The 14,578-nt window shown below is 47.3% G+C and overlaps 1 protein-coding gene across 2 annotated transcripts; it reads right to left on the bottom strand.

Moving 5' to 3' along the window:
- Window positions 1–44: 44 nt before the first annotated feature.
- Window positions 45–7,402, bottom strand: C18H18orf21 (chromosome 18 C18orf21 homolog). Of its 2 annotated transcripts, XM_005355740.2 has the most exons (5): window positions 7,253–7,398; window positions 7,145–7,167; window positions 4,977–5,176; window positions 2,304–2,503; window positions 45–204 (listed from the first exon to the last, which is right to left on the bottom strand). In XM_005355740.2, the coding sequence occupies exons 1-5, from the start codon at window positions 7,327–7,329 to the stop codon at window positions 51–53; spliced, it is 654 nt and encodes a 217-aa protein (XP_005355797.1). In that variant the 5' UTR covers window positions 7,330–7,398; the 3' UTR covers window positions 45–50. The 2 variants fall into 2 exon arrangements, with proteins under 2 accessions (XP_005355797.1, XP_026639444.1); XM_026783643.1 differs by lacking the exon at window positions 2,304–2,503 and having other exon boundaries at window positions 7,253–7,402.
- Window positions 7,403–14,578: the final 7,176 nt, after the last annotated feature.

The following is a 14,578-nucleotide window of genomic DNA, read 5'->3' on the forward strand; positions in this document are numbered from 1 at the left end:
CTCCAGTCTGAGAACCTGCACTAGGCAGTCCTTTTCAAAGGCCGTTCTCTTCACAGAGAAGATAAGAAGTGCCTGAAGTCCAGCTTTGGGTTCTTCTCAGATGCACTCTGACTAAGCAGCGCTTTTAGTTGAGAGAAGTGTTTCTTTCTTTTGCTCCCACTCCTTGTGGAGCAGATGGGTGTTGACTGTCCAGATGCAGGTGTTCTGAAACGAGAGAATGACTACGGTTCACACATTGCCAAAGGACAAACATTCTTCTGCAGAGAACTCCTCCCAGCATCTTCTACTCAGCAAACCACATGAATTTCAGCTCTCTATGGGCACTGGCTGTCCTCATCATAGTAATTCTCATTAACAACGAAAACCTCTTGGAATATCAGGTTTTGACACCATTTAGGAGGCGCACTGGATGGTTCTAGAAGTACCTATGATACCCGAAAGATAAACCAGGAGGTAATGTTATCAGGCTGAGTTCTCTTCCCACCTGACTGCAGGATTCATGACAATTCTAAGTGAGAACTTTAAGAACATTCCATCCTTACAACTGAAGACCACGTCATTCCTCAACAGTGAAAGGCGTGGGAGGCACCATTCCACCATGTCTTCCCCATTAGACTGGCAGTGCCACAGGCAGGCACCAGCCTAGCAGGTCTACATTCTGGTTCTTTTAGGTGGTGCCAGGTGCATATGGCACACTCCACAGACATCCACAGAAGAAGCCGTTCACCATGTAGTATAAGTGTTCCTGTGGGTGCTGGGGATCTGAGCTCAGGTCTTTGTGCTTACCGACTACCAACTGAACCCTGTCCCCAGTACCCCAGATGCAACTAAATTGTTTTAAATATGCCACATTTTCTTTTATCCATATTTACACAAAAAGTGACATTTTCTGTTGAATTCTTATACAAATACTGACTAAAATCAATAATATATATAAAAGTAGACTTGACATTTTAACTCAGTATCATAAACTTTGAACTCAATAGAAATTTCAAACATTGAACAGAAATAACTCAGTCCTTGCTAGATTTTGTTGTTTATGCTCAAGATATTTCAGTTTCTTTTGTAAGAAAATACTCTAAATTCTTCCCACAGTATCTTTGGAGTGGCATTTAAGTTTATGACTGCACAGTGACAGTACTGAGGAGTCCTAGAATGAGAACTCGCCATCTCTGGCAAATCTCCATTCAGTTAGATTCCAACAAGCATTTGTGACAAAGCAAAGTGGTACAGTTTGGAGACATGGTGTGAGGGCTTCAGGTTTGGTGGCACAGAGTAAGCCAAGGACACAATGGGCAGGCAGGAGTGGGGCTGGGAAGCCATGATCAAGTATTTGACCCATGCCACAGAGTCAGGGTTAAATGCTACTGACAGAGCTGCATGTTAGCCAGGTCTTCATCAGGAGATCACTGCCATAGTCCTCATAAAAAGTCACCGAGGACAGCAGCAGCAGGAAAGAAGAGGTAGAAACTGGTAATAAAGACTAAGGTTAAACCAAAAAAAAAAAAGAGCCAGGCAGTGTTGGCACACACCTTTAATCCCAGCACTCGGGAGGCAGAGGCAGGTGGGTCTCTGTGACTTCGAGGCCAGCCTGGTCTACACTAGTTCCAGGACAGGTTCCAAAGCCACAGAGAAACCCTGTCTTGAAAAACCAAAAAAAAAAAATATAAGGTGTAGAAGCTAGTGATCCTCCTGCCATTTTAATGAGTTTGTATAGAAGGGCATTTTGTCCAGAGTTAAACAGGTGGGAGGAAAGCCTTGGTAAAGTTGGCTGTGGGTGTATGTCAGGTGCTAAGAGAGACGGCCTAGAAGTCACATGCACCGACTTAAGAGTTGAGGATTAGAAACCAAAGGCTCCTGAAGAAAATGTGCGGTTGTGGCGCACGCCTTTAATCCCAGCACTCAGGAGGCAGAGGCAGGTGGATCTCTGTGAGTTCGAGGCCAGCCTGGTCTACAAAGTGAATTCCAGGACAGGTTCCAAATCAACAGAGAAACCCTGTCTCAAAAAACAAACAGCAACAACAACAAAAAAAAGAAAATGTGCCAAGGCCTGTAACACACGGAATACTCACGAGTGCATATTAAGCCGGGCGGTGGTGGCGCATGCCTTTAATCCCAGCACTTGGGAGGCAGAGGCAGGTGGATCTCTGTGAGTTTGAGACCAGCTTGGTCTACAAGAGCTAGTTCCAGGACAGGCTCCAAAACCACAGAGAAACCCTGTCTCGAAAAAACAAAAACAAAAAAAAAAAGAGTGCATATTAAGTGATATTTCATACTTCATAGCAGCTAACAAATTAAGGTACCTGAAAGTCAAAGAGAGGCTTTTGCCTTTGGAATCAGACATCTTATGACTTGGGTGCGTGGAGCCTGGGGTATTTCTCTTTGGTGTTTTCAGGTTGGCTTTGTTTGTAGCAGTGGCTGCGTTGCTCTTCAGTGCTGACAGAAAGCTTCTGCTCTTGCCATGGTGTTTCACTGTTTTGTTGCATGTTCTACAGGTAACCAGCTACCACAAAAAGAAGTTGGTGCCATGAGTTCTCTGGTAATGTAACTCAGTAAACCACGGGTATCCTCAGGTTCTATGTCAGTATGACAGAAGCAAGTTAGCACAGAGGCTACCCCCAGTCTACCAGGAGGAATCTGACAAGACAAATTAAAAACAACAGAATTGCTAATAAGAGGGTATAGGCTAAATAGTTATATTTAAAATGCTATACAAAGAACTATAGGCAACTAAGAAATGTGGAAAGCAGGAGGAATAGTCTTCCCCAGGGAAGAGCGCACCGACTGGCTATCTAATACTAAATGCCCAGGCTTGAAAATGTACATATACATAGCAGGTTATATTTAGGAATATGTATGTACATACATATATGCATATAACAAACAAAAAAGAGTCCATGAATTTGAAAGAGCAATATGTACATGGGAGGTATGGAAGGAGGAAAGGGAAGGGGGAAATGGTTTATCTCAAAATAAAATAATTTTAAAAATATAATAAGCTGTACTTCTTCAACATGAAACTGGTTTGTGTGGGAACTGGGTTTTGGAGACCAGACACTAACATTTGGCTAGTCTTTGTAACAGCAGTAAAGATTGACTATTTCCTTTATGACTATTTCCTTTATGGTATATTTTAGATTTGTTTTCCCAATAAAACATGGTGCCTTAAGATCCATAGTGATTCTGTAAATTTTGGTATGACTGCAAAAACCTTTCAATTTCCATCATTGCTTCTAGAAGTTAACTCTCTTATAAGGTTCAGATTTAATATTTGTTTTGTTTTATATATATATATACATATATATATATATGTTTGCCCATACAAATATATGTGTACCATGTACATGACTGGTCCCATGAAGAGGCCAAAAAATGGTACAAAAGGTTGTGTTGGAATGGCTGCTGGGAACTAACAAGCAGCACATGCTTTTAGCTGCTGAGCCATCTCTCCAGCCCCAGTAGGATGTATTGTTAAGACATGGTCCACTTGGTACTTAAATGCCTTTTCTATATAGCTCATGACTCAGTAGAATGTAAATCTGAGGTACTCAGATTTAAAACACAGACAAAGATGCAGATGAAGATCTGTGTGGTGGTTTGAGTGAGAACAGCCCCATAGGCTCACGTGCTTGAAATCCAGTTGGTGTAACTGTTTGGGAAGGATTAGGATGTTAGCCTTGCTGGAGGAAGTGTTACTGGGGGTGGGCTTTGAAGTTTCAAAAGACGGTGACTCCCAGTGTCTCTCTCTGCCTCAAGGTTGTGAATCAAGATGTGAGCCCTCAGCTGTTCTTCATCGGCCACTATGGAGTCTAGTCCTGGAACCGTAAGCCTAATTAAACACTTCCTTTTATAAATTGCCTTGGTCGTGGTGTTTTATCACAGCAGTAGAAGTGTGACTATAGCAATTTGCATAAAGGCCTGCTGCCTCATAGTTTTGGGGAAAAGATTGCATACAGATTAAGATAAATTAGCTAAACATCCTGAGCCTTTCCAGTGATCGCTAACTAAAACTTCAGCAAAGTAAAACGTCAGAAGACTTACCTTCCTATAGGAACATTTTCCAAATATGTTGCAGCGATGTTTTCTAACAATTTCCTGTGGCAGGAAGCTCATTGGTGAGATCAGCCTAGGCCACACAGTGGGTTTAAGGCCAGTTTTGGCTGCATAGCAAGACCCTGTCTTAGGCCAGACCTAAGATATAGTAATATCCAGTGCCTACATGTACTTGAGTAGGCTGATAATGTTCACACAGAGCATGCAAGATATAAAACATATCTGATGTGGGCTTAATCTTGTAAGCCCTAGGGAATTTTTGTTGTATTCCTGATACTAAACACTTTGCCGGGTGGACAAGTACTACATGCTGACATTGGACTGTACACAAGGGTATACACAAGGGTAGTGTCGCCAAAGGAAGGATTAAGTGGTGCCCAATCCTGTGAGTTACACTGGAAAACAGTGACATGAGCACAGGTAAGCTCGTCTGTCACTTGTTTTCAGGCAGTTATCAAAAATAAAAATAAACCGGGCGGTGGTGGCGCACGCCTTTAATCCCAGCACTCGGGAGGCTGAGGCAGGCGGATCTCTGGATCTCTGTGAGTTCAAGGCCAGCCTGTTCTAGAAGAGCTAGTTCCAGGACAGGAACCCTGTCTCGAAAATCCAAAAAAAATTAAAAAAAAAATGAATAAAATAAACTAGCTGATGTAGTGACACACACCTTTAATCCCAGCACTCAGGAGGCAGAGGCAGGTGGATCTCTGAGTTTGAGGCCATGAGTTCTACAACGGCTAGGGCTACATAAGAGAACCCTGTCTCTAAATAATAAAAGTAAACTGTGCCCTTGGTGAACTGCTGTTACAGAAACACTGTGTGTGTGTGTGCCCTTAACAGTCCAGATGCTGGCAAGCTGATTTCTGACCTAAGGGATGGAAGACAAAATAAAACCACATTTTTATGTCCTAGAGCTGCAACCTTACCAGAACACTTGTGGAGTCTTTGTACTTTCTCAACAGCTTTGCTTCTTTAAAACTGAGTGTATAATTTCTTGCTTCTCGATTAAGGAGTTTCTGTATCTTGGGTGTCAGTTTGGCCTTGGGTTTCAGGCGCACTCTAGAGTTATCCAGAACCAACAACTGGAAGCAGTGTGGACATGTTTCTTCAAAAGTGCTGTTTTCTTCTACAATTACATAAACCAAATTCACAAGTGAGCATGTTTGTTACCTCAAACAAATGGCATCATAAATGGGAAAAAGATAAATATACCCATGATATCAACAGATACAGTCTCTTGAAGCAAACTCCAGATACGAAAATTCATAAAAGCAAACTGTCAATGATGTACTTTACAACATTCTCTAATTCCCTCCATCTACTCCTTCAGCAACGTACAGGCAGGCCGCTGGCCTTTACTACTTTGCTCATTTGTTGCTTCGTTATCAATACATTTGCCACACTTAAACTGCACAGGGGTTTTTCCTCCCTCCCTTCCTTTCATATTAGTACAACCAGTATTTTTTTGGGTACTGTGAACAATGGACAACCAGATGACAACATCAAAGTGCTCGGCCAGGGGGTGGGGCTAAGGGAGGGGATCAGAGGTTGGTCCTGTTATTGTAACTAAAGAAGGTGGTTTGCAGAGAGAAATGACAGCAGGCAGTAAGAAGAGAGTTCCAGGCATGCTAAGGCATTTGGGGAAGCCCTGGAATACAGCAGCAAGCAGGTCTGGTGTGGCTGGAGTCAAGTGAACAGACGAAGTATGTCAGAAAGGTTATTTGACATGCTGGCTTAGAAACAGGCTGCAGGAATGCAGTTAGTAGCAATTCAGGAGAGGAACAGTAATTGTTTGGACCAGGTTGGAAGCAATGGATGTAAAAATGGGGAGATATTTTAAAGCCAATGTGATCTGCTGACACAAGAAGGACCAAGGAGAGATGTTAGGGAGTAAAGAATGGCTTCACAGTAAGGACAGGATCAGTTTACTCCGGTGGGAAGAACTAGTCATTAAAAAAAAAAAAAGCTGGCCAGGCGATGGTGGCGCACACCTTTAATCCCAGCACTTGGGAGGCAGAGGCAGGAGGATCTCTGTGAGTTCGAGACCAGCCTGGTCTACAGAGCTAGTTCCAGGACAGGCTCCAAAGCCACAGAGAAACCCTGTCTCGAAAAACCAAAAAAAAAAAAAAGCTAGGAAGGCAGTGAGATCATTGAGTCTAGAATCTGGAGGAGATATCTAGGCTGGAATCAGGAATGTCTCAGTACACTGTACCTAACCCTAAGAATGAATGAGAAACTGTCATCTAAGAACTGAGTTCTGGGGACACAGTATTTGGACCTTGGAAGATTAGGAGAACCAACAAAGTATACTCAGGTACAGGAGCAAGAAGTCGATTCCTGGAAGACCGGTGGGAACTCCTGAAACATCAGTGTACTATTGAGATGGTTCTGTGGGTCACGGCACAGAGTTCCATCTCCAGGAACCCCTCTAGCAGGACAGAGTGTATTCCCAAAGCTCTCTGACTTATGAACGTTCATGCTCTTGGAAACACAAACACACAATGTGTGGGCTAGAGAGATGTCTCTTCCAAAGAATGCAGGTTCGATTCCCAGCACCCACTTTGCACAGCTCACACTTGCCGGTAACTCCAGTTTCAGGGGATTCACCCTCCTCTTCTGGTCACCAGGCTCCCAAGTGGTACAGACATAGGGCAAAATTTGTACACTTAATAGAATAAAATTTTAAAAACTGATCAAGGGACTGGAGCGTTAGGAGTATTTGCCGTTCTGGCAGAAGACTCGGGTTTAATTCCCAGCACCCAAGGAGAAGCTCACAACCAGCTGTAACTTCCAGTGAATCCGACGCCCTCTTCTGGTTCCTGCCACACCAGGCACGCACGTGGTGCCCTAATATACAGGCAGGCAAAGCACAAAAACACATTTAAAAAAAAAGACTGACCAATGTGTCAAATGGTAAAGGTTAAGACATATTAAAGAATTTGGAACTTAGGTTTTTAGTGCAACTGAGAAACCTAGGACTTTGTTTTTTCTATGAGACAAGTCGATCGGCCTTCTCTTTTGGATCACTGGAATGTCGGAATGGCGCAGAGCTGGGGGCCAAGGGCCGAAGCCACCGCAGCCGGCGTTCTCCTACCGTGTGTCGAATTGTAGGCCCAGCTGCAAAAGAGAGCAAGGAGTGAGGCCGGGACACCGTGGCCGCCCTACCGCCCGCCCGCCCGCCCGCCCTCCGTCCCTCTCCTACAGGAGGTAGCGGGCCTGGCCAGGGCAGCTTTCCACCAGGCCGCGAGCCGCCGCTTCAAGGTAGTGCTTCTGCCGCATAGCTAGCGTGCCCGGCCGCCGAGACGCCGCGAAACACCACGCCGGAAGTCAGCTTTCGTGTGTAATCATTGTGGGCCTCCGTATTCAAACTCCTTCCGGAAACACGCACTCGCGATTTTGAAGTTCCGATCTTCCCGGTTTCACGCCGGGAGTTCTTCGTCCTCTGGTTTTGACGTGGTCCCCTGTAACATCTAAAGTGAAGTTCTTGTGCCCGGAATGGAACAGGCTCCCGAGCCCAAGGCTCCACTAATCTCACTGACTTCATTCTTGTTTTGCTTCTTCTAACCATCAAGTCAAGATCTGGGTAATTTAACAACGTTAATCAGTTAACTGCCATCCAGGTGGTTTTCTTTACTCTTCTAGTTTGTCCTCCCTCCCTCCCTCCCTCCCTCCCTCTCTGATTTATATATTATGTGTATGGATGTTTGCCTGCGTGTATGTATGTGCATCTCTTGTGTGCTGTACCTGGGGAAGTCAGAAGTTATCCCGTCCCTTGGAACTGGAGCTAGAGCTGCCACGTGGTTGCTGGGAAAGAAACCCCGGTCCTCCTACAAGAACTATTAGTGCTCTTAAATGCTAATCCAGCATATGCCCTTAATGGCCAAGACATTTCTCCAGCCCTAGTTTGATTTATTTCACGCACATTTTTTTATGAGTTCACTTTACTAATTTAATTTTTTGAGACAGAGTCTTTCTTCATAGCTCTGGGTGTCCTGGAACTCACTATGTAGACCAGGATGGCCTCCAACTCTCATATTTGCTTGCCTCCTGAGTGCTGGGATTAAAGGCAAGCACCACCACGCCAGCCTGGCATGCATATTCTTTAACTGATATCAAGTGTGATTTTTTTTTCTTAAGTGTAAAGTAAAACATCTGATTTTTTTTTTCAAGACGAACAGCAAGTTAGCAAGTTATGTTAAGGCTTTTCTTCATAGACCCCGGCCTTTTCTCATTTGAAATATAGTGGAGAACGGTTTGTAATGAGCATGACTGCTAGGCGCTTTTCTTAACACGCTAACATGTATTGTTAACTTATTGATCTTCATAACAAACCCAATGCATAAATGCAACGCCACTTCATCTTAAAGAAATAGTTTTTTTCCTTTCTTGAGATAGAGACATACCTTGTAGTCCAGGGAGTCCTCAGACTCACTCAGTAGTCCAGGCTCTTCTTTATCTTACCCTACTTTTTGCCTCAGCCGACTGAGTCCCAAGATGACAAGTGTGAGCCACCACACCACATCTGTTTCCAGACTGTGGTCCCTTTCACCAGCCCGTAAGGCAGAAAAGAAGGGAGAATCACACCTCCTCTACTTTCCATCATCCTGTCCTTCCCCTGCCTCTTTCCTCTCTGAGACCACTCTCCTGTATTCACATGCCTGCTCGGCAGCTCTGCTTGACTTCTCACCTGTTTTCTCGTGGCAGACTTGCTAACATAACTGTCCTGATTGTCCACACAGACCTGCCCAGGTGTCCAGCATACTTCCCCCCTCGGATCCTGACCCCCAGCCCCTGATTCCTCTTTCCACCCCTTCCCAGGGCTCTGCTCTCAGGTCAACAGCTCCCTCCAGGAGCCACAAACCATGACTGTGCACTACCAGGTCCAGCATTTCCTGAGAGGGTTATCTCATTATGAGTTCAGGAAGAGATAAAACCCAAAAATCAAAATATGGCTTCTCCAGAAATGTCCTTGGTTCTCTGGCCATAAATGCCAGAAGGGAACTCTAGTTTTCCTTCTTCTTCTTTTATTGTTTTTTATTTTAATTTGTTTTGTTTTATTTTTCGAGACAGGGTTTCTCTGTGTAGCCCCGAATGTCTTGGAACTCGCTTTGTAGACCAGCAGCTCATAACCACCTATAACTCAAGATTCAGGGGATCTGTTGACCTCTTCTGGACTCTTTGGTCACCAGGCATGCTTGTAGTGCACAGACAAATGTAGGCAAAACACCCCTACATACATATACAACAAAATAAATAAATCTTTTAAATAAGATGGAGAAATGACTCTAAAAATGAATTGCATTTTCTTAATGTGGCTTATAGAACAAAACACAGTACAACAGAATAATCCGTTTACAAGTAGTGCACATTTCCAAAGCCTGTAGTGGATGGAAGACCTCCCCCCCCCCCCCCCCCCCCCCCCCCCCCCCCCGCCCCAGGTAAGCGACCAGCAGGGAAGCAAACCTTTCTGCATTTCTTCGCTCGCTTGCAGTTCCTGACAGTCACCAGCAGAGGGAAAATAGTTTAGTTTCGCGTGGGTCCCCGCGAGGCGCAAATTCTCTTACCGAGGAGAAGCAACCAAGAGCACCAGGGAGAGCCCGGTCTGTGGGCGGGTAAGCTGGCTTGGAGGAGTCACTCGGACCGCTCAGGCTCCGCCAGGTCGGTGCACAGACTCTCGGCAACTCCCCTCAAAAGAGATACGAGGGATAACTTGGTTGGGACTCCCTGCTGACCGCCCAGCACCTGACGCTGCTGCCTAGCAAAGCATTCTCTGGAGCCGGCGGACCCTGAAGGCGAATCCGAGTGTAATCCTGAGGGACGGAGCCCAGGTCCTACTGGGATCCCGGTATCCGGGCCGAGTGCGAACCAGGTAGGTAAGCATCCTCTGGGGTACGAGCGCGATCCCGGCGAGAATCCTCCGTGGTTCGAGCGCGATCCCGGCGATCCCGGCGATCCCGGGCCAGCTTCACCGCGCATCCCCGGAGCCCAGTCCATTCGCCCCAAGTCGTGGCCAGGGCCGGGCGGAGGACGCGGGCAGTCCGAGTGCTGAAGGATCCGGGCTGCAGCCCTGGGCATAGATCGCGGAAAGGACCCTTCTGCCAAGGAGATGCGGTTTATAAACGGTAAAAAACAGTCACGCTAGTACGCGGGTCAGTGAGGGGGCTGGAGAACCGCTATTTATTAGAACGGGTGTGAAGAATTACGTCGAGGACCTCGGCTTGGACTGTGGTGAGCAGTGCAGAGCCTGGATCAGTGAGCTATGGAAAGGGAGACACGGACCTGCTCCGGGGACGTTTCCAGACACAGTGGATGGAAGCAGAAACAGACGGAGAGATTGCACGGGAAGAGAACGTGCAGCGGGGTGGGAGGTTAGCCAGGGGAACAGCCCGACAGCAGCCGGCTAGACCTGCAGCTCCGCCGACGCGGGACGGGAGAGCGGGAGTCCGCGCAGGTCCGAGTCCACCTGTTACCACCGACGCTGTAAGCCGGTCACCCGGCCCGGGGAGCAGGAGGCCCGCACGCAGGCAACAGGTTTGCTCGGCGCGGAACCGCAAGGGAAGATGCGAAGCTCTACAGGGATGTGGAGGCCGGCTGCCAGGTGCTGTATTTTTCTGTGCCCCGGGATATTTCTGAAAAGCCATTAGTATTAAAAATTAGACTGCAGGACCCCAAGATCTTGTCAACCAGCACGGTGAATAATTTGTTTACACGATGTCTCATAATACTGTGTGCAGCAGCCGTGCCTCTCTAATTATATTTAAATATATTCAGAAAGGGATCGTTTGTTTTTAGATAGCTAACCGCTCTTTGAAAATAGATGGGGGGGGGCAATAAACTATTTCAATAACTTGAAATATATGCAAAAGTTTTGCCAAACTCTACACGAAAACGAGTGAAATGATAGCAGAGGCAAGTTCAGCCACCGCGAAAGAAATCGGTTCTGCTGGGCAGCCATCCTTCCCCGGTGTCGCTGCTGGAGGCTAGAGGGTCATGGCAGACCCCTCCTGTGTGCTCCACTCTCATCTGCAGGCCCCAGCTTGCTTCCCTTGCTAGACTTGGCGGCTGTGGTGTCCCCTGGGCACACCTGTTCTTGCTTCAGACATTTGCCGGTTGTGTGAATTCGGAAGAAGTGAAGTTTCTCAGATGGTGGCAGTAGAGATCAGCGATGAGAGGGGTGGTTGACAGCGAGGGAGCCGTGGGAGGCGGGAGTGTGGGTTTGATTACCCGGGTTGAACTTTCCCTGCTGTTTCCCCCTGAGTGCCATGCCAGGAACGAGCTCCGAAGCTCCCTCCGCTGTGGTAGCAAGGCTGTAAAGGAGTCTCTCCTCCAGCAGCGCGTATACGAAAGAATAGGACCGGCCTAGCATCTTCTCCTACAAATCCAGGGTTCTCCACCTCACCACCAAACCTTTGGCTTGAATAAAAATTCACAGTTACTCCGGATTAGAGCTAATGTATTTTATAAACATCGCTCACGTGGTCCAGGTTAGCCTTGAACTTGCTCTGTGCTGAGGATGACCTTGTACTTAGGAGTGTGTGTGTGTGTGTGTGTGTGTGTGTGTGTGTGTGTGTGTGTACGTCTGTACGGGTTCATTCGCCTGCACGTCTGGAGGCCAGAGGCTGAGGTCGGAATGTCTTGCCCAATCACTTCTATACCTTATTTTACTGTAAAAATATTTTTTATGTGCATGGGTGTTTTGCGGACATGTTTATCTGTGCACTACATCATGCCTGGTGCCCAGGGAGTACAGACAGTTGTGAGTTGCTGTGTGGTGCTGGAAGGTCACAGCTGGGTCCTCTGAAAGAGCAGTGGGGGCTCTAAACCAGGCGGCGAGGCCACTTTAGTTTTAAATCTCTTAGCTAGGTGGCCAGTAAGTCGGGGACCCACCTGTCCTGTCCCCATGCCACACACTCGGTCGGCATTTTTTGGTGCAAACTGCAGCAGTCGGGTTTTTTCTTTTCTTTTCTTTTCTTTCTTTTTTTTTCTTTTTTTTATTTTTTTTATTTTCGAGACAGGGTTTCTCTGTAGCTTTTTGGTTCCTGTCCTGGAGCTAGCTCTTGTAGACCAGGCTGGCCTCGAACTCACAGAGATCCGCCTGCCTCTGCCTCCCGAGTGCTGGAATTAAAGTTGGTTTTTGCGGGTGCCAGGATCCAAACTCAGATCCTGTTTGTGCACCAGTCACTCCTGGCTAAGCCATCTCTCCAGCTCATCTGGTTTTGGAAACAGAGTCTCTTGTAGCTCAGGCTAGGCCTCGCATTCTATATGTTGCCGAGGAGGGTGGTTTGATGACCCTGATCCTCCCGCCTCTACCTCCTGAGGGCACCGCACCAAGTTTGTTTGTGGTGCTAGCGGTCAAGACTGGGGCTTTGCGAGCTGAGCAAGCACTGCACCGCCTGGTCAGCCTCTGTACCCAGGGACAGATTCTTAGACTAGCTGCAGTGTAGGCCATCTGTGATTCCTCCTCTTAGCTGTCCACATGCAGCTGAGCACACTGTATTTTGTATAATGGAGAAACCAAATAAGCTTTGTGCGCGTCAGTTAGCTCTGGAAGGAACCGTACCTGGTGGGACAGATCCTCTGGGGGAAACCTTCCTCCTTCTCTCCTTTCCTGGGGGGGGGGGGGGCAGCTCTCATCTCCCAGGTTGCCTCCTGGACACACTGAAGTTCCAGTCACCACACCTACATTCCAGGCAGGGATGAGGAGAAATAAAGGCAGATAAGTCTGCACAATTAATTGGTCTGCTTGTATCTTTTGTGACAGATTGTCTGCAAAAACAGCTGCCAATAACCCCTGTAGGCATACACGCCACTTTTCCTATCAGAAGTAGAATCTACTTTTCATTTCTTTAAGTCAGAGCTGGTTCTATGATCCGCTTTTTTGTTGTTTGTTTTTGTTTTGTATTTTGAGACAGGGTCTTTCTTTTTTTTTTTTTTTTTTTGGTTTTTCAAGACAGGGTTTCTCTGTGGCTTTGGTTCCTGTCCTGGAACTAGCTCTGTAGACCAGGCTGGTCTCGAACTCACAGAGATCTGCCTGCCTCTGCCTCCCGAGTGCTGGGATTAAAGGTGTGCGCCACCATCGCCCGGCCTGAGACAGGGTCTTTCTACATAGCCCTGGATGTCCTGGAACTCACTATGAAGCCCACTTTGACCAATAGAATGTTTTGAAAGGCCCAGCAAGGGCTGCTGTTTCTGTGTCCCCTTCTTGGCATTTAGCTGTCGAGTAGAGCAGCTTGCCGCTGGGTGAGGGACAGCGTGGTAACAGAGGCCCGACTTTCTCTAGCTCCTGCAGTCACTCCTGTCAAGGCATCAGTCCAGGCCTGAAACATCCTGGGTGCGCAAGCCCCAGCCCCGGTAGCTCCCACATAGAATGCGAGACCCAGCCTGAGCCATCTCAGAACTGTCAGAGAGGGAAGTCATTTCTGAACTGTGTAGACACATGAACGGCCACACCTCCAAACGCCAGGCCCTCCCACTGTGAGGTTTATGCAGTGACCCCTTTGCTTCGTAGCCACTGTAAGTCTGTCAATCACAGAGGAAGGGTGGCCATCTCCTCCACATGGGCAAGAGAGGTAGCAGAGACCTCGGCTGCCAGGCACCAGGGGACAGGTCAGGACAGAAGTCCCACTGAGACCTCAGGACCGTCTTCTTTGATGGTCACCCTGCTTTGGCATCAGTGTGCCATCCTCTGGGTTGTGCCCCAGCTCTGCTCCTGGTTTCTGTGCCCACCAGGCCCAGGCCTACCCTAAGCATATGGCATGCTGGCAACTCTGGCCACAGTGTCTGGCCACTTGACTCCTGATCCCGGCGGGACAGGCTTTGTGTCAGCCTGGCCTTACTGCCATGCCTGTCCTGTCGCATCTGCTCAGCCTTCTGCAGTCAGGTGTGGCAGGAAGTGGCACAGGTTTGTGGGTGTGCCAGTAACGGGACTGTGAGGTCAGACAGAGGCCCCTTCGAGGAGTGTGGCCAATGTGGGTACCAGGGTGTCCTGTGCATGCCTGAACAGAAACAACGTCTCTTTGGTGTGGTAGATTTGGCCTTGAGCTTTAAGAGAACTGGCTAGGCTTCTTCCTGGCCATGTGACCTTGAGTGTGTTTTTGCCTGTTGCCTCAGTTTCCACATTTATAAAATGAGGCTTCCATTTCAGAGGATTATTGTGAGATTAAAGAATTATTGTGAGATTGTGTGTGCTCAGTAAATGGTGGCTGTTCCTTTGCTGTTTTGTTTCACTTAGTGACTTGTGACTTAGCAACTGAGTGGTTTGGTTGAGGATCAATGTTTCTTGAAACCGTTAGCTGTTCCTCTTCCCCCAGAGCCACTGGAAGTTAATGGCTGCTGGGGGAGAGGAGTAGTTTTTCATCAGCGGCGTAAATGTCCCCATGTTGCTCATGTCCTTATAAATAACCCCACCGTGCTCATGCCAGCAACCCTAGTTAGACTCACTGGTTTCCACTCTTCCTCTGTCAACAATAAACAGAGACATGAAGGTGGCAACTGCATGTGGTGGTTAGTGCTGATTATCAGTGCGACA

The sequence above is a fragment of the Microtus ochrogaster genome, chromosome 18 (assembly GCF_000317375.1).
Source record: "Microtus ochrogaster isolate Prairie Vole_2 chromosome 18, MicOch1.0, whole genome shotgun sequence".
NCBI lineage: Eukaryota > Metazoa > Chordata > Mammalia > Rodentia > Cricetidae > Microtus > Microtus ochrogaster.